Below are 23,875 nucleotides of genomic sequence, written 5' to 3' on the forward strand. Positions count from 1 at the left end.
CCTCAGGGCCGCTGCCCCGCACCACCCTGTCCCCATGGCCACCTCCACAGGGGCTTGGGTGAGGAGGACACGAGCTCTGCTCCAGCCCAGCCCCAGTCAGGACAATTCCCCTGTTTCTCTGGTGCCAGAGGAGCCCGGAACAGGGGGGGAGTGGAAAAAACCTCGGCGCCAACAGCTGCTGGCAGGGATGCGCTGGCAGGCTCCGGGCTGAGCGCTAATGAGGTGTCTGTGCTGCCGCTGGCTCTGCTTGGCTCCCGGAGCCCGCTGGGAGCCCGGGCCTCACGCTCCAGGAGCTCTCCGTGAGCCTGGAGCAGCGCTGGTTAATGCCACCCCAGGAGAGGCGGCTGTGCCGTCTGTCTGCCAGCACCGCACCAGGGAGGCTCCATCCCATGGGATGTGGGGAGCAAAAGGCCCCCCCAGCACCAGCATTGGGCTGCCAGTGCCAGCTGGAAAAAGGAGCAGCTCCATGAAATCAGCAGGAGGGAACTGAGCAGGGATCCCCTGGACGTGGGCGGGCTGGCTGTGGAAGTGCCTCCTTCCTAGAAATGCTGGAGCCATGGTGTTGCAGCATTCCCAGAGCAAACCGTGGGCATCCCTGTGATCCCAAAGGGCCGTTCTCAGGTGGGAGGGGGCAGGCGGCTGACCCCACCGTATCTCTCCAAACGGAGAAGGGAAAGGGAATGCTTCAGCTCGCATGAAGCAAAGTAGTCCATGCCAGCCTGAGGCATTTTCCAGGGCTGTGAGCACAGCGGGAGCACAGGGCGGTGGCCGTGCCCCTTGGATCCCAGCGCTGCCTTTGGATCCCCGAGCTCCCCTTGGATCCCGGCTGCCTCGTTTCTCCCCTCTGCCGCCACGTCATCTGTTTCTGTTTTCAGCGCCTGGGAACCCCTGATTCACCCCATCCCACGAGGATGCTTCCCGGGGCTGGGAGAGTGTGGGAGGGCTGGGGACCGGGGCAGGGGAGCAGGATGCCACCCCTCTTCCTGCTGCATCCCTGCCGGGTGCCTGGGCCGTGCGGGTGCGGGTCCCCCGGCCCGGGCAGGAGGTCCCTGGGGCGGGGGCACCTCCGCCCGCCGCTGTCTCCCTGGCTCGGCGGCTCCGCATCCCGCTCTCCTGTTGCTCAGAGATGTGGAGGCAGTTGCTAAGAGACACCGACACGTCAGTATCTGGCCCTAAGGAAAAAAAGAGGAAAAAAAAAAAAAAAAAAGAGACAGAGAAAGAGAGAGACAAGGGAGGACGAGGAGGAGGAGGGGAGGAAGGAGGTGGGGAAAGACCTGCTCCCATCGCCAGGCTCGCAGCAGCCTTGGCCGCCGCTGCCGGAGCCCAGCTCCCGACTTGACGGCCTCCGGGGTGTGGGCGGCCACCGGGGACCCCCCCATCACCGTCCGGAGCCCCCTACATCGCCACTCAGGAGGACCCCCCCATCACCGCAGGCAGCCAGGCCCTGCTCCCCCCCAGTGAGTACCCCGAGGCACCCCGGCCCCACCTCAGGGGTCGGGGGGCTGTGGGGATGGGGAGTGACCGGGGCAAGCTGGGCCGGTGGGAGAGGATGGAGCTGGGGGGTTGCGGGCGAGGGAGGATGGAGCCAGACACGGTCGGATGGTGGGGGGCGAGGGCAGGCCTGGGGGGACCCCGGCGGGTGCAGGGAACGGGGATCTTCCCCCAGCAGAGAGGCCGGGAGGGTATCCCTGGCACCGGGCTCAGCTCGTGGCGGCGGGGGGCCGGCGGGGGCTGGCGGGGGGGCCCGGAGCAGCACCTCTGCTCTGCCCACCACCAGCCAGGATGGGCTGGCCAAGGTCAGCAGGACTGGGGGGCCCTTTCCTGCCTGAAATCCCCGGGGGATGCTTGGAGGAGTGGCCCCGGCCCGGGGGGCACGGGGAGGGTGTGGGTGCCCCCGAGGCCACCTCGGGCTGCAACAGCTGCGGCCCCCCCCGGCGGGGCGTGCGGCCGGCACGGCTTCCCCGCGCTGCTCTCCCTCGCAGGCGGCTGCTGACGGCCCGACGCCGGCGCCGCCGCTGCCCCCGGAGGGCTCGGCGTTGCCCCCCGGATGCCGCCGGGATGCCGGGGACGTCGCTGTGACCGCCGCGAGCCCGGCCCCGCGGCCGGCCGCCGGCAGCGCCGGGCGTGAGCGAGCGGGCGGGCGGGATGGCCCCCGGCGCCCCGTGAGGGCCGCGGCCACGAGGCCATGCTGCTGGGCCCCTGGCTGGTGGCGGCGGCGGCGGCGGTGGCGGCGGCGGGCGCGGGCTGCCCGGTGCTGTGCAGCTGCCGCGGGCAGGCGGTGGACTGCAGCGGGCAGCGCCTCTTCTCCGTGCCCCCCGAGCTGCCGCTGGACACCGGCAACCTGAGCCTGGCCCACAACCGCATCGCCAGCATCCCGCCGGGCTACCTGGGCTGCTACGGGCAGCTGCGCGCCCTCGACCTGCGCAACAACTCGCTGGCGGCGCTGCCGGCCGGGCTGTTCCGCGGCGCCCGGCGCCTGGCGCACCTGGACCTCAGCTACAACAACTTCAGCCTGGTGCCCGCCGACATGTTCCGCGAGGCCAGCGCGCTGCTGCGCCTCGACCTCAGCCACAACCCGGGGCTGCGCCGCGTCCACCCCCAGGCCTTCCGCGGCCTGGCCCAGCTGCGCGAGCTGGACCTCAGCTACGGCGGCCTGGCCGCCCTCAGCCTCGACGCCCTGGAGGGGCTGCCCGGCCTGGTGGGGCTGCGCCTGGGGGGCAACCCCTGGCTCTGCGGCTGTGCCATGGAGCCCCTGCTCAAGTGGCTGCGGGGGCGCATCCAGCGCTGCTCCTCGGGTAGGTGCTGCCGGGACCCCCCCCACCGTGCCCCATCCCATGCGGGGGGCCGGCGGCCGGGCTGACGCCATCCCTCCGTCCCGCAGATTCGCAGCAGGCGGAGTGCTGGGCTCCCCCGGAGCTGGCGGGGGCCCCGCTGCTGTCGCTGACCGAGGAGAGCTTCCAGGCCTGCCACCTCACGCTGACCCTCGACGACTATCTCTTCATCGCCTTCGTCGGCTTCGTCGTCTCCATCGCCTCGGTGGCCACCAACTTCCTGCTGGGCATCACGGCCAACTGCTGCCACCGCTGGAGCAAGGCCAGCGAGGACGAGGACGTTTAGGGACCGCCGCCGCCGCCACCGCCGCCGATAGACCCCCGCCCCGGCCACCCCCTGGCCCGGCCGCCCCCGCGGGGACACCAGACTGTGCCTTGTCCGCGTCCCCTCCCGCTGCCCCCCCGCGCCGGGGTGGCCCTCGAGACGCCGGGGACACCAGGGGACAGCCCCGCTTCCTTTTGCCCCAAAGTGGGGAGTTTTTGCACCCCCCATCACCGTGAGCTTGGTCCCCCTCCTGTGCTGTTCCCGCTGCCCAGGACTGGTTGAGGCAGCCACTTGGGAATCCCCTGGGAACCCCTCCACCTCTGCCTGGGAGAGACAGAGACCCCCGCGGCCTCTGTGTGCCTTGGGGATCGCAGTTGCTCTCCTGGGGGCACCGAGGAAATCCCCGCTTTCAGCCCCAAAGCAGCACCGCTGGAGCCCCCCCAAATCCTGCCCACGCTCTCCAGCCTCCCCAGAAATCCAGGGGGGCAGGAAGTGGTGCTGACGCCCAGCTCGGCACCGCTGCTCCAGGGCATGCCTGCGCCTCGCTGGTGACGCCGGGATGCGCTGGGGCAGCACCGGCACCACCGAGCCTGGTGGTGGGATGGGCTGTGACATCTCCAGGGGATGGGATCTCCCAAGGATGGCCCCGTCCAGGGATTGCATCTCCCAGGGATGACTTCTCCCTCCTCTTCGGGGCCAAACCGGGCGCCAGCGTTGCCCGCCCTGGGGGAGGGTTGGGAGGTGGAAGGAGCTCTAAAAACGGGCAAAAAAAAGAAAAAAAAAGCAAAAAGCGGAAAGCCAGCGAGACCCTCTGTCCAGCCGGGTGCCGGTGTCACCTGTCCCTGGTGCCCGCGTCCCCCCGTCACTGTGGGAGCACATCAGGTGGGGATCGGGGCTTGGGGCTTGGGGCTCGGGGCTGGGGTCGCCCGGGGGCTGCTTTGTCCCTTCCCCTGTCCCCCGTGGAGGCTGCGTGCATGGGGGGAGGGGTTTGGTGTAACCCCAGCCCACCCCAAAAGGGCTCCAGCTGCACCCCAGCCCCAGCGCTGCCCCCGGGAAAGGGAACCTGACCTCTGCCTTCTCTGTTTTCTCTGGGTTTTTATTATTTTCCTTTCAGTGAGTCCAAGGACCGCCCCCCCGCTCCACACCCCCTGCACCCCTCACAACTCCTGCACCCCCGGGCCAGCCACACGGGCACGGAGCATCCGCCTGCATCCCACCGGCTCCTTCCTCTGCCTCATCCTCACTCTCTTCTTTTTATATTTATAATTACGTTTTATTTTCCTTCTCTTTTGTTTCTTGTCTTTTTATTTTATTGTTTCTCCTTTCCTTTCCTTTCCTTTCCTTTCCTTTCCTTTCCTTTCCTTTCCTTTCCTTTCCTTTCCTTTCCTTTCCTTTCCTTTCCTTTCCTTTCCTTTCCTTTCCTTTCCTTTCCTTTCTTCCCCTTGTCTTCTTGGATGCTTTTCTTTTTTCTTTTTTCTTTTCTTTTCTTTTCTTTTCTTTTCTTTTCTTTTCTTTTCTTTTCTTTTCTTTTTTCTTTTCTTTTTTCTTTTCTTTTCTTTTCTTTTCTTTTCTTTTCTTTTCTTTTCTTTTCTTTTCTTTTCTTTTCTTTTCTTTTCTTTTCTTTTCTTTTTTCTTTTCTTTTCTTTTCTTTTCTTTTCTTTTCTTTTCTTTTCTTTTCTTTTCTTTTCTTTTTTCTTTACTTTTCTTTTCTTTTTTCTTCTCTTTTCTTCTCTTTTCCTTTTCTTTCCTTTCCCTTTCCCTTTTCCCTTTCCCTTTTCCTTTCCGTTTCTCTCTCTTCTCCCCCGACCCCGCTCTTTGTACGTTTTGTAACCGCGGGTTTTGTACCACGGGGCACTTTTTCAGCGCCAAACCTCGACAATAAAGAGCGTCAGCGCAGCCGGGGCCGGGACACGCGCGTGGCGGGGGGACGCTGTGTGCGTGCGACAGGGGCATGGGGGGACGCTGTGTGTGTGTGACAGGGACATGCGTGTGACAGACACCCCCGTCCCGCAGCCTGCAGAAGGCATCAGCCGTGCTTTTCCCTCCGGCGCTTCCTGTTATTCCTCCGGCAGCATCTCCCGGCCCCGGCGGGGCCCAGCTGTGGCCGCCGGGTCACCCCCGCGTCCCCCCCTGCCCGGGACCCCCTCCCGCGGGGGGGACGCGGGGCCCGTCCCGCCTGGCCGGAGCCCAGAGGTCGGGCAGCAGCTGTGCCGCGTCCGGCCGCGCCGGCGGCCCCGGGGGAGGGATGGGGGCAGCGGCCGGACAGTGGCCCCCAGCGCCCACCCCTAGCGCCCGGGGCACCCCCAAACCCTGGCACTGCCCTGCCTGCCCTCCCGTATGTCCGTCCATCCACCTCTCTTTCCGTGCGCCCGTCTTTCCTTCCCTCCCAGCATTTCCATCCGTCCACCCACCCATCCAATCCCACCTCCCATCCCAAACCTCCCCCCCCACCCAAATTGTCCCCCCACCTTGTTTTCCACCCCTTTTCCTCTCTCCGTCCTCCCCCTCGGTCCCCTCCTCGGGGGTCCTGCAGGGTCACCCTCGGGGGTCCCCTCACCTGGGGGCGAACCGGCCCCCAAAGGCTGTCGGGTGGGTCACCCAGGATTCGGCACGGTGGGGACACGCCGAGGCAGGCACCGCCCCCAAATGTCACCCCCGGCAGCCGCCGCCCCCGCCCCACAGTGACAAAAGTTTCTGAGCCCTGGGTGCGGTGGCAAAGCTTTCCCGCGGCTTTGGCAAATCCGCGTTTTCCCGGCACAAACGGGAGCTGAGCCCCCCCACCCACGCGGGTCCCCCCCTCCGTTTGCTTCGGGGCGGGAGGTGTGAAGGAGCCCGAGCCGGGCTGTAAACACGGAGGTCACTTCAAAGGGGACGCCCGGGGACATCCTTAGCACCACCAGATTATTTCGGCACCCCCGGGCGGGATGCGAGGCGGGGGGAGATCGGGGGGCGGGGGGGTGAACATCCCGTTTGGCAGCTTGGAAAAGCGGACGGGGGGGCTCCCGGGGGCGGGGGAAGCTGTCCCTGTCCCCAGCCCTGGTGCATCCATCCCCCCCCGGAGCCCACTTTTACTCCCTGCGCGGAACAATCTCTGTTTTCCCGGTGTCACATTCCCGCCACTGCCGTCTGGGGACCCCTGGCCGTGCCCTCCGGCTCAGTTGGGACCCGCAGCGCTCCCAAGGCATCGCATTTTGGGGTTTAAGGGCCCCCAGGCTCCCCTGAGGATCACACCCACCCCCCACTCGCCGGCCATCCTTTCCAAGGATGCTCCCCATCCCCCCGTGCCCGCTGTCCCCCCTCTATCTTCCCTCCTCATCTTCCCCAGGCACTCGCAGGAAGGCAACACCTTCCTTATCTTCTTCCGACGGGTGGTCCGGCCCTGCTGTCCCTCGCCCCCGGCTCCGGCCTTGTTATTTTCTGTAGTGTCCCTGCATTTCTCCCCAGAGACTCCTCAACCAAACATTTCCCTCCTGGAAGGGAAAGGGAAATCTCAAGGACGCGCATAGAAAGTCGGCAGCTCCGTCTCCGCTGGCCAGGCGCCTGCGGCCATTTCCGCACCGGATGGGGGGAAGCGGCAACCCCGACACCCCCATGGTGCTGGCCTGCTTGGGGGTGGTGGAGGGATGGAGGGACAGGGGGAGACATGGGGAGAGGGAGGGAAAGGAGGATGGAGGGATGGGCAAAGGGAGAGAGAAGGAAAAAATCATTGGATCCTCGAGGCTGGAAGAGACCTTTAAGATCAAGCCCAACCAGCAGCCCCAGCACTGCCCCTGTAACCCCAAAACCATTAAACCTTGGATGGATGGATGGATGGATGGATGGATGGATGGATGGATGGATGGATGGATGGATGGATGGATGGATGGAGGAAGGGACTGCTGGACTGATGGATGGACAGCTGGATTGACAGATGGATGGGTGGTATCCAGGGGTCTCTCCAGGCCGAGGGAGCCTGGATGGCGCTGGAATGTAAACACACTTCGGGACGTGTCCCTGGATGCAGCATTCCCCCTCCTCAAGCTCCCCCAGCCCTTAGATCAAACCAGATCCCTTGAGAAACTCCCGAAAATGCCCAAGGGGGCTCCCGCCCCTCCAGGTGGGAGTTTGTGCCGTCCCCAGCCCCCTGGCCGCCCCCTCCCTTCCCTCTCTTTGGACAAAGGACTGTCCGCACACGGGGGGACCCCGGGCGGTGGCCCCCAAACACGGTGGGGGCCGGCAGGAAGGCGGAGGCAGCTCCCCCGACGGGAAGCATCCCGAGGAACCCAGTAATGATCCCGCATCCTTTCCAAGCGAGAACAAAGCCTGAGGAGACAGGATAGTTCATCACCGATAAATGAAGGATGTAAATAGCAAATAGGGGGAAGATTTATTTCGAGCAGAGCCTCAGGAAGCGGCGGGGGCTGGGGTGGGGGGGGGGAAATGGGACAGGAGCCATTTGGTGGTTCATCTAAATCCTGGTTGGGGTGAGCCGGGGTCCTGCCCGGTGCCCAAACCTCCCATCCATGCCCAGGGGGTCCCGTGTCCCCATCCCTCAGCTCTGGGTGTTTCCCAGCGCCGGGTCCCGTTTCCGCGCCCGAGTGAGTCACCCAGCGCTCGTCCCAGCCTCAGATAAGGATAAAAGCCCCAAAATGGGATTTGGTGGGACGGGGCTGCCGCCTGATACAATCAGAGCTGGGGGGCTGGGGCGGGCAGGTGCCGCGGGGGTCGAACACCCCCATCCCGGTGCTGCCGTGCTCCGAAGGGTTGGGAAGGGGGTTTTCCCGCATTTCCCAAAGTGTTGCTGAGGAAGAGACCGGGAGAATCTGTCCCAGGCAGGGACCCCCACAGAGTGCACACCCCCCCCGCCCCCCCCCCCCACGCACCGCGCCCTCGCTCACGGACACCCCAAAACCCAGCCGAACCCCCACCCCTCCATCCTCCCTTCCACCTCACCCCGACAGCCCCCCGAGGGAACTGCGCACACCCTGCTCCTTTTTTAACCAAAATTCATTTATTTGTCACAAAACACAAAGCCCTGGGGGTGCCGGGGGAGCCGCCCCCGCCTGAGCCCACAAGGGGCTCCTCCCCGGCTGTGCCTCAGTTTCCCCTTCCCGCGAGCAGGGCTTTCCAGCGGGGGATCCCCAAAGCAAGCCAGGCTTTGGGGCGAGGCGGAGGTGGCGGGGTCCCCCCCGAGGAGACCAGCTCGGGGGGCGCCGGGGGCGGTCGGGGGAGGGGCTCAGGCGCGGAAGAGCGTCTCCTGGGTGGCGGGGTCCAGCTTGCCCCCCGGGCCGGGGCCCCCCTTGCCGCCGGGGGGGTGGCTGTGCCCCGAGGAGTAGCTGGCGGAGCGCTCGGGGCCGGGGCCGGGGGTCCGGCAGCAGAGGAGGGCGGCGCAGGAGTGGCGGAAGCGGGGGTCGAAGAAGGCGTAGAGGAAGGGGTTGAGGCAGCTGTTGATGTAGGCGATGCCGGTGCAGTAGGGATGGAGGTTGTTGAGGAAGGTGTGGAGGGCGCAGGACCAGGGCAGCACCTCCAGGTCCATCAGCACGTAGAGGGTCTTGACCAGGTGGAAGGGCAGCCAGCAGCCCCCGAAGGCGGCCACCAGCACCGTGATGATGGTGAGCAGGCGCTTGCGCTTGCGGGGCCCCTCGGCCCGCTCCCGGCGGAAGTGAGTGGCCACGGTGCGGGCGATGAAGAAGTAGCAGGTCAGCATCACGGCGAAGGGGGCCACGAAGCCCAGCGCGGTGGAGGAGAGCCCCAGCCCCACCTCCCAGGCGCCCTCCGTCCCCTGCGCCGCCAGGTCCCCGTAGTCCATGTAGCAGGTGATCTTGGTGTCCCCGCCGAGGGCGGCCGCCCGCCGCAGCACCAGGGCGGGCAGGGCCAGCAGGGCCGCCAGCAGCCACAGGGCCACGGTGGCCACCAGCCCGCTGACCCGCGAGCGCAGCTTGGCAGTGGCCAGCGGCCGGACGATGGCCAGGTAGCGGTCGAAGCTGAGGCCGGTCAGGCAGAAGACGCTGGCGTACATGTTGACGAACACCAGGTAGCTGCTGACCTTGCAGGCGGCCGTGCCGAAGGGCCAGTGGTAGCCCAGCCAGGCGTAGGCGGCCCAGAGGGGCAGGGTGACCACGAAGGTGAGGTCGGCCACGGCCAGGTTGGCGATGAAGGTGTCGGCCGAGCGCCGGCGGTCGCGGCCGCCCTTGAAGACGGTCCAGAGGACCAGCCCGTTGCCGGTGGTGCCCAGCAGGAAGACCAGCAGGTAGATGGTGGGCAGCAGGGCCAGCGAGGGGCCCCACTCCGCGTACTCGCAGTCCGTGTCGTTGTCGAAGCCGTAGGTGTAGGAGTCCGCCGCCTCCTCCATCCCGGCGCTGGGCTCCGCTCGGCTCAGCTCATCCCGGGCTCACCCGCTCCTCCGGCCCCTGAGCCGCAGGCGAATCCCACCGCGTTACCTCCCCTTCCTCCTCCTCCCCGCCCTCCTCCCGGAGGGGACGGACAGCGCAGGGCGGGAGGCAGGGCCGGGCGGGAGCCCCCGTGGGAAACTTCACAGCTCCCCCCACCTCCATCTGGCTCCTTCCCGGGGGGCTTTACCGAGCTCTCACCCGCGTGTCAACGCGCCGACCCCCGAGATAACCCCGGCCCCGCCACGCCCGCGGGGCTCGCTCGCCCACCACGACGGCGTCCGGTGCGGGGGCTCAGAGACGAGGGGGGCTTCGGGGGTCTGCCGGCATTTGGGGTTTCACCTCGGGGCGCCGCATTCCGTGTCACACACCGGGGCTGCGTTTCGCACGGGCAGCCTCACGCCGGGCCCTTGGCGGCGGGGGGTCGCGCTGGGGGGTGGTGTCGCGTTTGGGGGGTGGTGTCACATTTGGGGGGCTGGTGTCACATTTGGGGGGCTGGTGTGACATTTGGGGGGGTGGTGTCGCGCTGGGGGGAGTCGCACGGGGCGGGGGTGCATTTGGTATCTTGCGTTTGGCACTCGGGGTTCCCCGTTTTGCTCCCAGCTTTGGGGCGCTGTGCACACAGTGCTGGCTCCGCGGGGTCCCCCAGCGCCGGAGCCCCGCTTTGAGCACAGCATGGCGAGGAGATTTATACATCTACCAAAAATCCGGGGCGGGGAGGGGGGCTTTGGGACCCCCCACGCCGGAAAAAGGCCATTTCAGGGCAGCCGCCACCGGAGCCCTCGATGCATCCCAGCCCCGCGGGTCGGTCACGGAGCCGGACGCCGCAGCACTGAGCCGAGAGAGAACAAACTTCCCTCCACCCCACAAATAAATACTGGGGGGACGCGGGAGGGAAGCCCCCCGCGGTGGTGGGGCCGTGGTCTGGGATTGTCCCGCTGGGACTGAACTCTCACAATTCCAGCTCTGGGCGACGGAACCGAAGAAGCCGAGCAGGACTTTGCAGAGTGAGGTCTGAAGAGCCCCAGGTCCCTCGGGACATGCTGCGGGGTCTGGGCTGGGGCCTGGGCTGGGGCTGAAGGCGGGGATTAAGCATGGGACGGGCTGTGGGAAGGGGCAGGTTTAACACCCGAGCGCACGGACGGAGGCAGGGGGGTCATAGAGCCCCCCGGGACCCCCCTCCGGCTCAGTGGGGCCCTTCTCCCAGCAAAAGGGTGTAAAGGAGGGGTTTGTGGGGGCAATTCAGTGGCTGAAATAGGGGGGAGCTCACAGGGGTCTCCAAAATGAGACAGAGTGGTGTAGGGGGGAATGGGGCGCAGGTTAGGGGCCCCCGGAGGTGCGCGCACAGCAGCGCCGAACCAGACACCCAGAGCTGCAGCGTCAGCCGGGACAACAAACCAGGCTTAATCAGGCTGGAGATAAGGAACGATCCCGTATCCCAGCGCCGGGACAGCCGGCTTGCGGGGACGGAGGCTTTAAACCCCAAACCTGCTCAAACTGGTGGCAGAACTGCGAGGGCGCCCGGTTCCGGTGAAATCCCAAATCGGAACGAAGAAGGACCGGAACCCCCCCCTCCCCAGTGCAGACACGGCTCGAGCCTTTCCGCCAATTAACAGCATTAGCGGGGAAGCCCCAGCGCCGCTAATGAGCCCCCGGGGTCTCAGCGAGGCTCCCCGGGCTGCTGCCGCCCCGGCCGGAGCCCCGTTAATGAGCAGGACCGCTAACGAGCAGCTCTATTAATGACTATTAATAACAATCCCGGCAATCTGTGTGCTACTGGAACACGGCACAAGTATCCCTTTCCAGCCGCCACATGAGTCCTTTCCCAGTCTCCTCCCTTCCCAAAAACTGGGGGTTGAGTGTCCCGCTCACCCCCTCGCTGCCCTGGAAGCTGAGATGGCTCCGCTCGCCTCCGGTGCCACCCAGGGGGTCCTGTTAGTCCCGGCGCCGGGGAAGGAGCCCCCCAGGCCGGGTTTGTGGTGGCCACGGGTGGTGGGTGGGTGGCCAGGGCTGAGCTGATAAGGAATCCGTGCGGCTGATAACGAGCCCCGCTATCTGCAGCGGGGGGAGGGCAGGAGCCGCTCTCCCTGCGGGGCGGGGGCTGCCCTGGGCAGCAGCGAGGGGCTCCGGGACCCTCGCTCCTCGCTCCCAGGAACGAACGCCGAGACTTGGCACCGGCGGCTCCACCGGGACCAAGCCAGGCTCAGGGCGTCCCTACCGGCCCTGCAGGGGGATTGGGGTGGGATGAGGAGCTAGACCCCCCCCTCCCCGGAGCAGGAAGGGCAGCGCTTGGCCCTGCACGAGGAGGGATCCGGCAGCTTCCTCCGAATCCACCAGAGTTACTCACATCCGACCGAGGAAGTGACCCCCCTCGGGCTCAGCTCCTGTCCCTCTGTGCCCCCTTCCACGGGCTGCGCTCCTGCTGGCAGCCCCCCCCGCGGTGTGCCCCATCCCAGGGACAGCACCCCGACCCCTCTTCCCTCTGCTCCCGCACCCCAACCTTGCCCGTCGGCCCCCAAAACCGCCCCGCGCCCACCAAGGCTGGACACGGGTGGGTGCTGCGAGCCACGGGTTTATTGGGGGGGGGGGGGGGGGGGATGCAGCACCCTCGGAGCAAGGGGCGCTCCGTGTGGGCACAGGGGACACTGGGATGTACTGGGACACCCGGGGTGGGCACCGGGGACACTGGGATGCGGATGGGGCTCACAGGGTGAGCGCTGGAGAGGGTGCGAGCGAGGGAGGGAGCTGAGAGGGAGCCCCTCAGCCGGCCGTGGGCTGCCCCGCGGCCCCCGGGGCTAGAGGCCGAGGGAGAAGGTGCCCGAGTCGGTGGATTGCTTGTCCCGGGTGCAGGCCCCCAGCGCCCCGGGGGGACACGCCGTGGGGCTGGCGGGGGTGGCGGGCGCACCGGCCTCTGGCACCTGTGGGGCAGGGGACGGGCGCTGGGTGAGTCACTGCCCCCGGGGGGCCGATCGAGCCCTCCGGAGGTGCCCCCATCCCCAGGGCACCCCGGCCCCACGTCTGACCTCCTCGAACTTGCGGGCCTTGTAGTGCTCGGCGCCCTTGAGGAAGTTGAGCAGGATGATGTCGCACAGCACCGTGCCCTGGGGGCGGCAGCGTTGGGGTGGGGGGGGGGGGGGCCCACGCTGTGGAGCACCCCCGGGACCCGCAGGGAGCCCGGCCGCTGTCACCCTGCGGCTGCGCTGTGTCTCCGTGCCCCACGGCCACGGGATTTCCCCCTTTTGCCCTGGGGGGTGTCACCACGCCGGGGCTGAGAACGGCCACAACTCACCACACCGATGGAGGTGAACGCGGCCACCGTGTTGATGAGGGTGGGGACGATGCCGAACTTCCCGGCCTGGGGGAGCAGAGCCCTTGTTGGCCAGAGCCCCCGAGCCCCCCGCGGCCCCCCGAGCCCCCCTCGGCCCCCCGAGCCCCCGGCCCCACACGTACGCTGCCATACACCAGGACATCAAAGCGGATCCCAAAGGCCTTGGTGAGGGTGCGGCGCTCGGAGCCATTGGGCCAGCGGTAGTACCGGGCGTGCCTGCGGGGCCGCGAGGACACGGGGACATGGGGACAGGAGCCACGCCAGGCAGCACACACCCCTGTGCCAGGCGCGTCCCGGCCGTACCTGAAGTTGTATCCAGGGGCGGGGGTCCGGGCCAGGCTGTCCAGGCGGGTGAAGGAGTAGCGGGGCAGGCAGCGCTCCCAGGCCCGGTCCAGGTCACACACCCACCCGATCTTGATCCCCAGCACCCCGCCCTGCCCCAGCCCTGCGTCAGCACCACGGACCCCAGACCCACGGCCCCAAGTCCCCGCAGCTTCACAGCCCTGTGTCCCCTGGCCCCATGCTCCATGTCCCATCCCACATCCCCATGCCCCCAAGTCCCCCGCCCCCGTCTCAAATCCCCGTGTCCGTACACCCCATGTCCCCATGCCCCGTATCCCAAACCCCACGCACCTACATACATGTCCGTGTGTCGAGCCCCACGCCATCACTGTGTCCTGTGTTCCTGTGTCCCCATGTCCTGTTCCCAACATCCCACACCCCTGCACCCCTATGTCCCCATGTTCCATGTCCATGTATCCCACCACCCCATGCCCCTCCCATCCCATGCCTCATGTCCCCATGTCCCACATCCCCACAGCCCAGGTCTCTGTGTCCCCAAGCCCCATGCCCTCACATCCCACCTGCCCGTACCCGTATGTCCCCACACCCACCCCGTTCCCCCGCCGTGTCCCCCGTGCCCCCCGCGTCCCCGCTCACGGTGGCAGCCAGCGCAGGGAAGTCCTGCCCGGCCAGACGTGCCACGTCCCCCAGGCGCAGGATGGGGCACAGGGGCTGCAGCTGTGGGTGGAAGCGGCACCGGCCCAGCTCCACCCCACTGCCTGGGGGTGGCAGGTTGGTCCTGGGGACACGGGGGGACACAGGGGGACAGGGAGGGATGTGCCATCAGGCAGCAGTCTGGGGCTCGTGGACCCCCATCCCAGTGTTCCCCCACCATCGTGAGCCTGTGTCCTCATGTCCCCCCGTCGCCGTGTCCCTGTGTTACCCTGTCCCCCTGTCCTCGCATCCCCCCGTGTCCCCCCGTGCCTTGTGCCACTCACTTCTCAAAGCCGAAGAGCGGGAAGCGGATGCTGTTCTTGATGAGGAGGGTGAAGTTCTCAGCTTCCAGCATGACGGGGCTGGAGCAAAGGGGGTGACGCTGGGGACACGGCAGGGGGCACGTCCCCTGCTCCTCCCTGCGTCCCCTGTGTCCCCCCGGCCCCACTCACACGTCAACAGTGTCCACCTCGGGCGGGCACCAGCCCTGGATCTCGCAGGTGCGCAGGGTCGCGTTGTAGGCGATGCAGCGCCCCGTCAGCATCCCTGGGACCCCGAACCCCTGTCAGCACCCCTGGGACCCCTGTACCCCCATCAGTACCCCCCCGGGAGCACCGCTGGCACCTCGGACCCCAACCCCTGTCAGCACTCCCGGGACCCCCGTACCTCTGCCAGCACCCCTGAGACTCCGGACCCCCATCAGCACCCCCGGGAGCATCCCTGAGACCCCCGACCCCTGTCAGCACCCCTGGGACTCCCAAACCCCTGCCAGTACCCCCGGGAGCACCCTTGAGACCCCAGGCCCCTGTCAGCACCCCTAGGACTCCCAAACCCCCGTCAGTACCCCCCCGGGAGCATCCCTGAGACCCCAGACCCCCGTCAGCACCCCTGAGACTCCGGACCCCCGTCAGTACCCCCCGGGAGCATCCCTGAGACCCCAGACCCCTGTCAGCACCCCTAGGACTCCCAAACCCCCGTCAGTACCCCCCCGGGAGCATCCCTGAGACCCCAGACCCCTGTCAGCACCCCTAGGACTCCCAAACCCCCGTCAGTACCCCCCCGGGAGCATCCCTGAGACCCCAGACCCCTGTCAGCACCCCTGGGACTCCCAAACCCCCGTCAGCACCCCCAGGAGCACCCCTGAGACCCCAGACCCCTGTCAGCACCCTTGGGACTCCCAAACCCCTGCCAGTACCCCCGGGAGCACCCCTGAGACCCCAGACCCCCGTCAGCACCCCTGAGACCCCAAATCCCTGTCGGCACCCCTGGGACCCTGAACCCCCGGCTCCCCCAGACCCCCAGCTCCCGCATCAGAGCCCCGGCCCCCCCCAGTCCCCTGAGCCCACCAAGGATCCCTCACTCCTTCCCGTGGTGGCTCCCCCGGTCCCTCCGGCCCCCTCAGCCCCCGTTCCCACCGGGATCCCTCACCGTTGCTCGTGCCTGGGCTCAGCTCCCGGCAGTCCCGGTCCGCCGAGCAGTGGAACGCGGCTTCGCTCTGCGGGGCGGGGGTCAGCGGGCGGGGGGCTCATCGAGGGGTCCCCCCGAGCGCTCCCCGCCCCCCCGCACCTCCGGGCACAAGCCCTGCTCCTGGTCCTCGGTCCGGATCTGCTTGGTGACCACCACGAACACCGAGGTGCCCTGAGGGACGTGGCTGTCACACGACCCGCCCGGGGGGGTGGCGAGCTGAGGCGGGGGTGGCCCCGCGCCCCTCGGCGACCCCTCCGGTGCCCGGTCCTCACCTGGGGGGGCGTGACGTAGTCGGCCGTGTCCATCACCTGCCCCGCGTAGCGCCCCACGCCCTTCACCTTGGTGACCACGGAGGACTCGATGGCGGTGTCCCGCACCTGGTACGCTTTCTCATGGAGGAACACCCAGCTGGGACAGCACCGCGGGTGACGCTGGGGACAGCCACCCCCGGGCACCACCGGCACCCCCCGGCAGCCCCCGGACCTGCCCCTGGCTCGCGGTCCCCGACAGCCGCTTGTCATCCCCCGCCGGTGGCTGCTGTCACCCCCCGGGAGCACTCGGGGACAGGGACCCCCTCCGGTCATCCCCTGGGGCCGAGCGGCTTCTCCGCTCCTCGGTGCCACCCACAGTGTCACCCGCCAGAGATGCTGTCCTGGCTGTCCCCCGTGTGTCCCCCGTAACGACAGCTCGCTGTCCCCGTCATGTCACCTGCGCTGCCACCCTCCTGCCACCCGCACCGGCACACTCTCTGGCTGTCCCCCCCGTGTCAGCCGCACCGACACCCTCTGTCCCGGCTGTCCCCGTCGTGCCACCCGCTCCGGCACACCTGAATTCCCGGCGCTGACACATTTTGTCACCCGCTCTCGCGTCCCTCCTCTGCTCCATCGCTCACCGCTCCCGGCCTGGCCACCCCCTCACCCCGCACCGCCGGCCGGGTGTCCCCTCGCTGTCACCCCCCCATCACCCGTGTCACCCCCGGGTGCCGCCTGCAGCAGCAAGCGGGAGTCGCCGCGGTGCCGGGAAGAGGGTGCGGGGGGTGTCCCGGGGGATGTCCCGGGGCGGCGCGTCCCAGAGGTGCCCGAGAGCTGTCCCGGCGGCTGCCGCGGGGCTCACCCGACGAAGTAGGCGAGGATGAGGAGCTGGACGCCGCGGTTGACGACGCCCACCACCCAGCTCTTCACCACCACCGACTTGGTGGTCTCGTACGAGAAGAAGTCGCTCACCCAGCGGGTGCGGGAGCGCGGCGGGGGCATGGGCAGCGCGGAGGGAGGCCAGCGACGGGGGTCCGGGCAGGGCAAGGCAGGGCTACAGGCAGGGCAGCGGCAGGCAGGGCTGCGGGAACGGAGGGCGATGCGGGAAGGGCAGGGCAGGGATGCGGGCAGTGAGCGGGGATGCGGGCAGGGCAGGGCGCGGGCGCCGGTGCGGGCAGGGGTACCGGCAGGGGCACGGGCAGGGTGCGGGTACCGGCAGGGTGTGGGCGGCAGCCCGCAGGGGTGCGGGCAGCGGGGGCGGGCGGAGGCGGGGGCAGGGCGGGGGCCGGGGGCGGGGGCACGGCCCGGGGGGACGGGAGGGGTCGCCCCCCTTGCTGGGGGGATGGAGGGGGGGCAGGCGGGGTCCTTCCCGGGCGTCCCTGCGGTGGGGAGCCCCAAACGGGGGACGCACTCGGACACCGGGGAGCCCCGCGCCAGGGCGCACGTGGGGGGCGCGCCCCGGGCTGAGGATGCCGGGTTTGGGGGCGCTCCACTGCAGGGGAGCACGCGGCGGGGGCCCCGTGTGCGCGGTTTCGGGGATGCCCCGCTCTGGGCCGCCCCGCTGCCCGGTTCCAGCACTTTGGGGCACCCCGCCTTTGGGGGGGTGGGGGTCCCCACACGAGGTGACGTCACGGGGCTCGCCCCGCGCTGGCCAATGGGGTCCCTCCTCCCCTTCTCTTCATGGTGCTGGGCGGGGCAGAGCGGCGGCCGGCGGGGGAGGGGGCGCGGCCGCTCTAGCCCCGCCCCCGCCGCCTCGGTGGGCGGGGTCCTCCGGCGCGCTGCGGAGCCGCCCGCGGTGCGGCGGCGGGCGTTGCACGGGCCCGCCACGTCGCCAGGGGGCGCCAGCGCGGACCGGCGCCATGGCGGAAGTGCGCGCGACTTCCGGCGGCGGCGGCGGCGGCGGCGGCTTCGCGCGGTTGGCGCTGCGCAGGCGGGAAAGGCGGCGGCGGCGGCGGCGGCGGTGCGGGGGGCTGGGCGGGCTCGCCCGGGGCATGGGGGGGTGTCTGGATCCCGCGGGGGGGAACCCGCGGTCAGGGGAGGCCGGGCTGGGGGGGGGGGGGGGAGCAGGCCTGAGATGGGAGCAGGTTCGGGGCGGCGGGGCAGGCCCGGGGTTGGGGGGCGCTTGGGAGCTCGGTCCCGGAAGGAATTTGGGGGTGCGGCGGGTGGTTTGGGGCGCGGAGAGGCCGCATCGGGGAGGGGAAGGGCAGGGGTGGGGGTGTTGGAGCGGTGCGATGACACAGCGGTGGCCGAGGGGTGCAGGAGGGGGTGGCCCCCGGGCCAGGGCACATCCGGGGAAGGGGGCGGGAGGGGCCGGGGTCGCCGCCGCCGGTGATTCAGGTGCCCCCGCGAGAGGCAGCGCCCGAGACTGGGGGTGGGAGCAGCTGTGTGGAGGCTGAGGTGTGGTTCTCGGGGCGCTGGGGAGCGCCAGGAGCCCGTCGCCAGCCCGGCTCACCCGCTGTCCCCCCGCAGCTGCCCTGACTGAGTCCCGTGCCGCTGCCCCGGGCATGCCGGGCTGGGGGGGCTGCTGAACCCCTCCTGAGCTCGTCCCCGTCCCCTCCCGCACCCCGCAGCCGCCATGGCCGATACGCTGGAGTTCAACGAGATCTACCAGGAGGTGAAGGGCTCCATGGTGAGCGAGGGGACGCGGGGACGGCCCCAGGGGCACTTCTGGGGTTGGAGTGTGTTGGGGTGTGGACGGGGGAGCGAATGCTGCGTGGTGAGGAGGGCGGGGGCCACGAAGCTGTGGTCGGTGGTGTGGGTGCCTGGGGGGCTGCACCCAAAGGGGCCCTGGTTCCCCCACGGTTCCAGGGGACCGAGCCCCGTGATGCCCGGCTCTCCCGCAGAACGATGGGCGGCTGCGGCTGAGCCGGCAGGGCGTCATCTTCAAGAACAGCAAGACGGGGAAGGTGGACAACATCCAGGCCTCGGAGCTGGCCGAGGGCGTGTGGCGACGCGTGGCGCTGGGGCACGGCCTCAAGCTGCTCACCAAGAACGGCCACGTCTACAAGTATGATGGGTTCCGGGAGTCGGTGAGTCCCTGTTCCCTGCTCCCGCTGCCTTGGCCCTGGCCCTGGCCCAGCCGTGCTCCCTGCGAGCCCCAGAACAGCTCTGCCCCCTGCGTCTCCGTGCCCGGGGGCTGTGTCTCGCGTGGGGCTCTGGGTGTTTCCTGATGGCGTGCCCTCCCTCTCGCCCAACCCAGGAATTTGACAAGCTCTCAGATTTCTTCAAGGCCCACTATTGCCTGGAGCTGGCGGAGAAGGATCTGTGTGTGAAGGGCTGGAACTGGGGCACAGTGAGGTTTGGAGGTAAGTCCCAGTGGCAGCCTGAGGCCGTGGGGCGGGATGTTCCCACCGGCGTGGCTGTTCTGCTGTCCCAGCCGCTCCCTTGGGAGCAGCTGCTTTCTAGGGACGTTTCTAGGGATTTTGGGAGAGGAGCGGGACTGTGTCTGGAGATGGGATTTGGGGGGCACAGCTCTGAGCTGGCTGTGACGTTCCCCACAGGGCAGCTGCTGTCCTTCGACATCGGGGAGCAGCCGGTGTTCGAGATCCCGCTCAGCAACGTGTCCCAGTGCACCACGGGCAAGAACGAGGTGACGCTGGAGTTCCACCAGAACGACGATGCCGAGGTCTCGCTCATGGAGGTCCGGTTCTACGTGCCCCCCACCCAGGAGGACGGCGTGGACCCCGTGGAGGTGCGTGGGGCTGGCAGGGGGGCGGGGGGTGGCAGTGAGGGCCCTTTTGTGACCGCTTCCCTCGCAGGCCTTCGCCCAGAACGTGCTGTCCAAGGCGGACGTGATCCAGGCCACCGGAGACGCCATCTGCATCTTCCGGGAGCTGCAGTGCCTGACGCCGCGCGGGCGCTACGACATCCGCATCTACCCCACCTTCCTGCACCTGCACGGCAAGACCTTCGACTACAAGATCCCCTACACCACCGTGCTGCGCCTCTTCCTGCTCCCGCACAAGGACCAGCGCCAGATGTTCTTCGTGGTGAGTGGGAGGGCCGCGGCCCTCCCCTGGGAGGGCAGCGGGGGTGGTTCAGGGCGGTTTTGTGTCCTCACCTCCCCCTCGCTTTGCAGATCAGCCTGGACCCCCCGATAAAGCAAGGCCAGACCCGCTACCACTTCCTGATCCTGCTCTTCTCCAAGGATGAGGACATCTCCCTGACCCTCAACATGAATGAGTGAGCTCCCCCCACTGCCAGGCCGCCTCCCAGACCCCTCCCTGGATCCTGAGGGAGGTGCTGACCCCCCCAGACCCCGTTCTCACCTCTGCCCTCCCTCCCTCCATGCAGGGAGGAGGTGGAGAAGCGCTTCGAGGGGCGGCTCACCAAGAACATGTCGGGGTCCCTCTACGAGATGGTCAGCCGGGTGATGAAGGCGCTGGTGAACCGCAAGATCACCGTGCCCGGAAACTTCCAGGGGTGAGTGGCTGCAGGGCCAGTCCCTCTCTTCCCTCCTCATTCCCATGGCCAGCGGGGAAGGGGCTCTCTGTGCCGGGGAGCAGGGCCTGGCTGCCGGGGCTGGGCACGGTGTTTGTCCGCACGGACAGCAGAGTTTGCCCCGCAGACACTCCGGAGCCCAGTGCATCACCTGCTCCTACAAGGCCAGCTCGGGGCTGCTGTACCCGCTGGAGAGGGGCTTCATCTACGTGCACAAGCCCCCCGTGCACATCCGCTTCGATGAGATCTCCTTCGTCAACTTCGCCCGCGGCACCACCACCACGCGCTCCTTCGACTTCGAGATCGAGACCAAGCAGGGCACCCAGTACACCTTCAGCAGCATCGAGAGGTGGGTGTGGGCTGGGGGGCCAGCCCGGCCGTGCCCACCAGGGCTCCCCGGCAGCCCAGCCCGACCGTGCCCTCTCCCACAGGGAGGAGTACGGGAAGCTCTTCGACTTCGTCAACGCCAAGAAGCTGAACATCAAGAACCGGGGGCTGAAGGAGGTACCGGCCGCGCGGAGCCGGGCTCGCGCCCGCTGGCGCCAGCACCGCCTTCTCCCAGAATCCGGCTGCTTTTCCCTCCTTTTTTCACCTCTCTTTTCTCTCCTTGCCCTTGTAGAGGAAAAAGGTCCGTGCGATATCCCTTCCTCTTTCTCCTCCTCCTCCTCCTCCTGGTGCAGGTTTCCTGTGCATGGCCGTGGTGGTCTCTGACTAACCCAGTAACCCCAGCGTGGTGTGCGAGGGCCCCCCGTAACCCCCATAACTGCTCTGCCCCTCTCTCCGGGGCCCTGAGGGGGGAAGGAGGGGACGTGGCCGTGTCTGGCCCCTGCCCTGTGCATGCCCAGGGCCGTGCTCACCCAGGGCTGTGTTCCAGAGGGGCAGTGTTCCTGGGGGGCACAGGGAGCAGCTCTCACCCTGCCTCTCTGCAGGGAATGAAGCAGAGCTACGATGAATATGCCGACTCTGACGAGGACCAGCATGATGCCTACTTGGAGAGGATGAAGGAGGAGGGCAAGATCCGGGAGGAGAATGCCAACGACAGCAGTGACGGCTCCGGGGAGGAGACAGGTGAGGGCTGGGGCTGAGGGGCTGCTGCGGTGCTCCAGCTCCTGGTCCTCGTGAGGATCCGAAGCACTGAGCCCTCGCTTTCTCCTCCAGATGAGTCCTTCAACCCTGGAGAAGAGGATGACGACGTGGCTGAAGAGTGAGTAGAGGCCGGGCAGGGCTCTGTCCAGAGGCCCTGTAAGAAGGTGCTGTTCTAGGGCTGTGTGAGCATTGAGAGATGCTCACAGCATGAATGGGATCACCTGGATTTGGGAATGTGCAGCCCTGGATTTGGGAATGTTGGGCAGCTGGGGCAGTTCTGGGCTTGCTCCTTTGTAATGGCATTAGGCAGTACGAGAGAGTTCTGGAAGGGACCAAGGGCTCCTGGGGAGGCCTTGGCTGCTCTGTCCGGGAAAGAGAACAGCTGGGAGGAGGGTTAAGGCCCCAGGCTGGGGTGAGGATGGGTGGGAGTGGTGGCAGGAGCCCTGTTTCCCCGAGAGCTCCGAACGTCTGGGAAGCAGAGCAGAGTGAGCCGTGCTCGTGGACGGCGACTCCCCTGAGGGCTGTTAGCGGGAGCACGGCAGCTCCAGCTCGGGAAGCCTCCTCGGGGCTGTGGTGTCTGGGGGCAGCTCCGAGGCCAGTGCCCCTGTGCAGGTTCGACAGCAACGCCTCGGCCAGTTCCTCCAGCGGCGACGGCGACAGCGACCGGGACGAGAAGAAACCGGCCAAGAAGGCCAAGATCGTCAAGGACCGCAAGCCCCGCAAGAAGCAGCCGGAGGTGAGGGGCTGCTCTGGGAGCAGGAGCAGCTCCTGGAGCAGCATCAGGCAGGTCACAGCCCCGCCTGAGCTGCCTCACCTCAGCCTCTGCAGCCCTGGCCGGAGCTGTTGTCCAGGCCTGGCGTTGCTGCTCCAGATGGGTCCGGGCTGAGCCTCTCCCAAGGGCGCGTTGTTCCCGTGCCCAGCCTGTCCTGGTCGTTGTTCCGAGGTGTTGGGTGAGGGGTGCGTTGGGGTTCCATGGGTGTTCTCCACCTCCCAGAGCAAGAAGGGGAAGGACCCCAATGCTCCCAAGCGCCCGATGTCGGCCTACATGCTCTGGCTGAATGCCAGCCGGGAGAAGATCAAGTCGGACCACCCTGGCATCAGCATCACTGACCTGTCCAAGAAGGCTGGGGAGCTCTGGAAGGCCATGTCCAAGGAGAAGAAGGAGGTGAGGGGTGGGAGGCCCAGGGGGCAGAGCTGGGCCTGGTACAGGAGGGGAGGCCGGACGTGGGAAACCCCTCCTTGCTCCTGGGAGCATGGAGCTGCACTGGTGGGGAGTTGGGAAGGGGCGGGGACGTCCTCGGGCTGGTGAGCTGGGTGATCAGAAGTGGGAGCAGGGTGGGCTGCAGGAGGATGTTGGAGGAGGAGGGGGGGCCTCGCTGACCCCGTGCTCTGGCCGCAGGAGTGGGATCGGAAGGCGGAAGACGCCAGGCGGGACTACGAGAAGGCCATGAAGGAGTACAGCAAGGCTGACAGCCACAGGGGGTGAGCGTGCTGGCAAGGGGCCGGCAGGGCTTGGCCCCCCCCAAAATCGGGCTGTTCCCGGGGCCAGCGCTGCCAGCCAGGTAACGCCACTGCTCTCCCCTCTGCCCACCCAACCCCACGCAGGGAGAGGTCCAAGAAGAAGAAGAAGAAGCAGGAGAAGCAGGTGAAGGGGAAAGGGGACAAGAAAGGTGCCACCTCCAAGTCCTCGTCCTCCAAGTCCCCGGCTAAAGGCATGAGCGACAGCTTCAAGAGCAAGGAGTTCGTGTCCAGCGACGAGAGCTCCTCTGCAGAGAGCAAGAAGGAGGTGGGGGTCACAACTGGGGGAGGTCCTGGCCCCTCTTCCCTGGGAAACAACTGTCTGGGAGGGTCCCCGCCCCTCTCCCCTCGGGGAACATCCTGGTGGCTTCTGCTGGAGAGGCTGGGTCCTCCTGGTACCTCGTGTCCGTGGTATTTGGCCATCCCTCAGGGCTTGTCCCCAGGCCAGCACCATCACGCTGTCCCTGCAGTGGGGCCACGGGAGGAGTGGGGGATGCTGCCCTGCCTTCACTGTCCCCTGCTGACCTCCTCTCCGTCCCCGCCCGCAGGACTCAGAGGACGAGGGCGCTGCCAGCCCGCCCCCCAGCTCCGAGGACTCGGCGTCCGGCTCGGATTAGCCCCGTCCCGGCTGGCTCCAGGCTGGTTCCCGGTTGGGAGAGGACTGGGTGGGCCGGCCCCGCGGCAGGGACCGGCATCCCGGGCTCCCGGAGGCTCCCACCCGGAGCGGGGCCAGGCTCCCCTGTCCCCCCAGCACCCCGTGGCGGCTGGAGGTGCCAGAGGCTCCTCAGTCCCTCACTCCTGTTCCCCATCAATTTATTTTTTCTAAACACTTGGGTTTCTCTCCTTTTCTTTCCTTCCCTCGCTGGTTTTTTTTTGGTGTTGTTTTTTTGTATTTTGGGTCTGTTCACATGGCAACTCGGGTTGAATAAAAAAAAAAATCCCACTGATGGTGTTTGTGTGGGTGTGGGGCTGGCTCCCCCATCCCTCCTTCCTTCCTGCAGCCATCCGGGAGCTCGTTCCCCTCCTTGAACCGCTTCCAGGGCTGACTTCATTCTCTCCCCACCCTCCATTAGCGGCCCCCAGCCCCTGCTCAGCCATCAGGGCTCCTAATTACAGCCCCTCGCTCGATCCTGATGCCATTTGGGGGTTTTTCTACCTCCCTCGTGAGGGGGTTGATCCGATTAAGTCCCGTTTCCCCTCCGGTGTTGATTGCGGCCAGTTCCCGGTCCCCCATGGCTGCCTCTTCCCCCCTCCTTCCACTGCCTTTACTGGCACCGCTGGGATGGGGCTGCGGGGAAGCAGGAGCCCCCCCGGGGCGGAAGCCG

General features: G+C 67.6%; 4 protein-coding genes across 5 annotated transcripts; 2 read left to right on the forward strand and 2 right to left on the reverse strand.

Moving 5' to 3' along the window:
* The first annotated feature begins 2,166 nt into the window (after positions 1-2,166).
* On the forward strand, positions 2,167-4,390 carry LRRC55 (leucine rich repeat containing 55). The gene is made up of 2 exons (XM_048306815.1): positions 2,167-2,795; positions 2,882-4,390. The coding sequence occupies exons 1-2, from the start codon at positions 2,186-2,188 to the stop codon at positions 3,115-3,117; spliced, it is 846 nt and encodes a 281-aa protein (XP_048162772.1). The 5' UTR covers positions 2,167-2,185; the 3' UTR covers positions 3,118-4,390.
* Positions 4,391-8,064: 3,674 nt separating this feature from the next.
* APLNR (apelin receptor) lies at positions 8,065-9,515 on the reverse strand. The gene has a single exon (XM_048306763.1). The coding sequence runs from the start codon at positions 9,425-9,427 to the stop codon at positions 8,312-8,314; it is 1,116 nt and encodes a 371-aa protein (XP_048162720.1). The 5' UTR covers positions 9,428-9,515; the 3' UTR covers positions 8,065-8,311.
* Positions 9,516-12,036: 2,521 nt separating this feature from the next.
* Positions 12,037-16,648, reverse strand: P2RX3 (purinergic receptor P2X 3). Of its 2 annotated transcripts, none has more exons than XM_048306756.1 (12): positions 16,369-16,648; positions 15,528-15,663; positions 15,355-15,426; positions 15,217-15,283; positions 14,241-14,334; positions 14,073-14,150; positions 13,732-13,873; positions 13,096-13,226; positions 12,915-13,008; positions 12,754-12,819; positions 12,488-12,565; positions 12,037-12,382 (listed from the first exon to the last, which is right to left on the reverse strand). In XM_048306756.1, the coding sequence occupies exons 1-12, from the start codon at positions 16,506-16,508 to the stop codon at positions 12,260-12,262; spliced, it is 1,221 nt and encodes a 406-aa protein (XP_048162713.1). In that variant the 5' UTR covers positions 16,509-16,648; the 3' UTR covers positions 12,037-12,259. The 2 variants fall into 2 exon arrangements, with proteins under 2 accessions (XP_048162713.1, XP_048162715.1); XM_048306758.1 differs by having other exon boundaries at positions 16,082-16,459.
* A 762-nt stretch (positions 16,649-17,410) lies between these two features.
* Positions 17,411-23,493, forward strand: SSRP1 (structure specific recognition protein 1). Its single transcript, XM_048306683.1, has 17 exons — positions 17,411-17,466; positions 17,976-18,135; positions 18,350-18,535; positions 18,706-18,811; positions 19,007-19,197; positions 19,265-19,495; positions 19,585-19,688; positions 19,800-19,928; positions 20,074-20,295; positions 20,378-20,450; positions 20,876-21,014; positions 21,105-21,150; positions 21,645-21,768; positions 22,027-22,197; positions 22,432-22,514; positions 22,638-22,818; positions 23,099-23,493. The coding sequence occupies exons 2-17, from the start codon at positions 18,082-18,084 to the stop codon at positions 23,165-23,167; spliced, it is 2,109 nt and encodes a 702-aa protein (XP_048162640.1). The 5' UTR covers positions 17,411-17,466; positions 17,976-18,081; the 3' UTR covers positions 23,168-23,493.
* Positions 23,494-23,875: the final 382 nt, after the last annotated feature.

This window comes from Corvus hawaiiensis, chromosome 6 (assembly GCF_020740725.1).
Source record: "Corvus hawaiiensis isolate bCorHaw1 chromosome 6, bCorHaw1.pri.cur, whole genome shotgun sequence".
Taxonomy (NCBI): domain Eukaryota; kingdom Metazoa; phylum Chordata; class Aves; order Passeriformes; family Corvidae; genus Corvus; species Corvus hawaiiensis.

What these genes read in the sequence shown, in the direction of transcription:
- LRRC55 (XM_048306815.1), top strand. Translation starts at nt 2,186, where the DNA reads ATGCTGCTGGGCCCCTGGCTGGTGGCGGCGGCGGCGGCGGTGGCGGCG. An exon ending in CATCCAGCGCTGCTCCTCGG is followed by an intron (nt 2,796 to 2,881) that starts GTAGGTGCTGCC and finishes TCCGTCCCGCAG; the next exon opens with ATTCGCAGCAGGCGGAGTGC.
- APLNR (XM_048306763.1), bottom strand. Translation starts at nt 9,427, where the DNA reads ATGGAGGAGGCGGCGGACTCCTACACCTACGGCTTCGACAACGACACG.
- P2RX3 (XM_048306756.1), bottom strand. Translation starts at nt 16,508, where the DNA reads ATGCCCCCGCCGCGCTCCCGCACCCGCTGGGTGAGCGACTTCTTCTCG. An exon ending in GAGCCCAGGCACGAGCAACG is followed by an intron (nt 14,335 to 15,216) that starts GTGAGGGATCCC and finishes TCGGGGTCCCAG; the next exon opens with GGATGCTGACGGGGCGCTGC. An exon ending in ATGTCCTGGTGTATGGCAGC is followed by an intron (nt 12,820 to 12,914) that starts GTACGTGTGGGG and finishes CTGCTCCCCCAG; the next exon opens with GCCGGGAAGTTCGGCATCGT.
- SSRP1 (XM_048306683.1), top strand. Translation starts at nt 18,082, where the DNA reads ATGGCCGATACGCTGGAGTTCAACGAGATCTACCAGGAGGTGAAGGGC. An exon ending in GGGCACAGTGAGGTTTGGAG is followed by an intron (nt 18,812 to 19,006) that starts GTAAGTCCCAGT and finishes CGTTCCCCACAG; the next exon opens with GGCAGCTGCTGTCCTTCGAC. An exon ending in CGGCTCCGGGGAGGAGACAG is followed by an intron (nt 21,015 to 21,104) that starts GTGAGGGCTGGG and finishes TTTCTCCTCCAG; the next exon opens with ATGAGTCCTTCAACCCTGGA.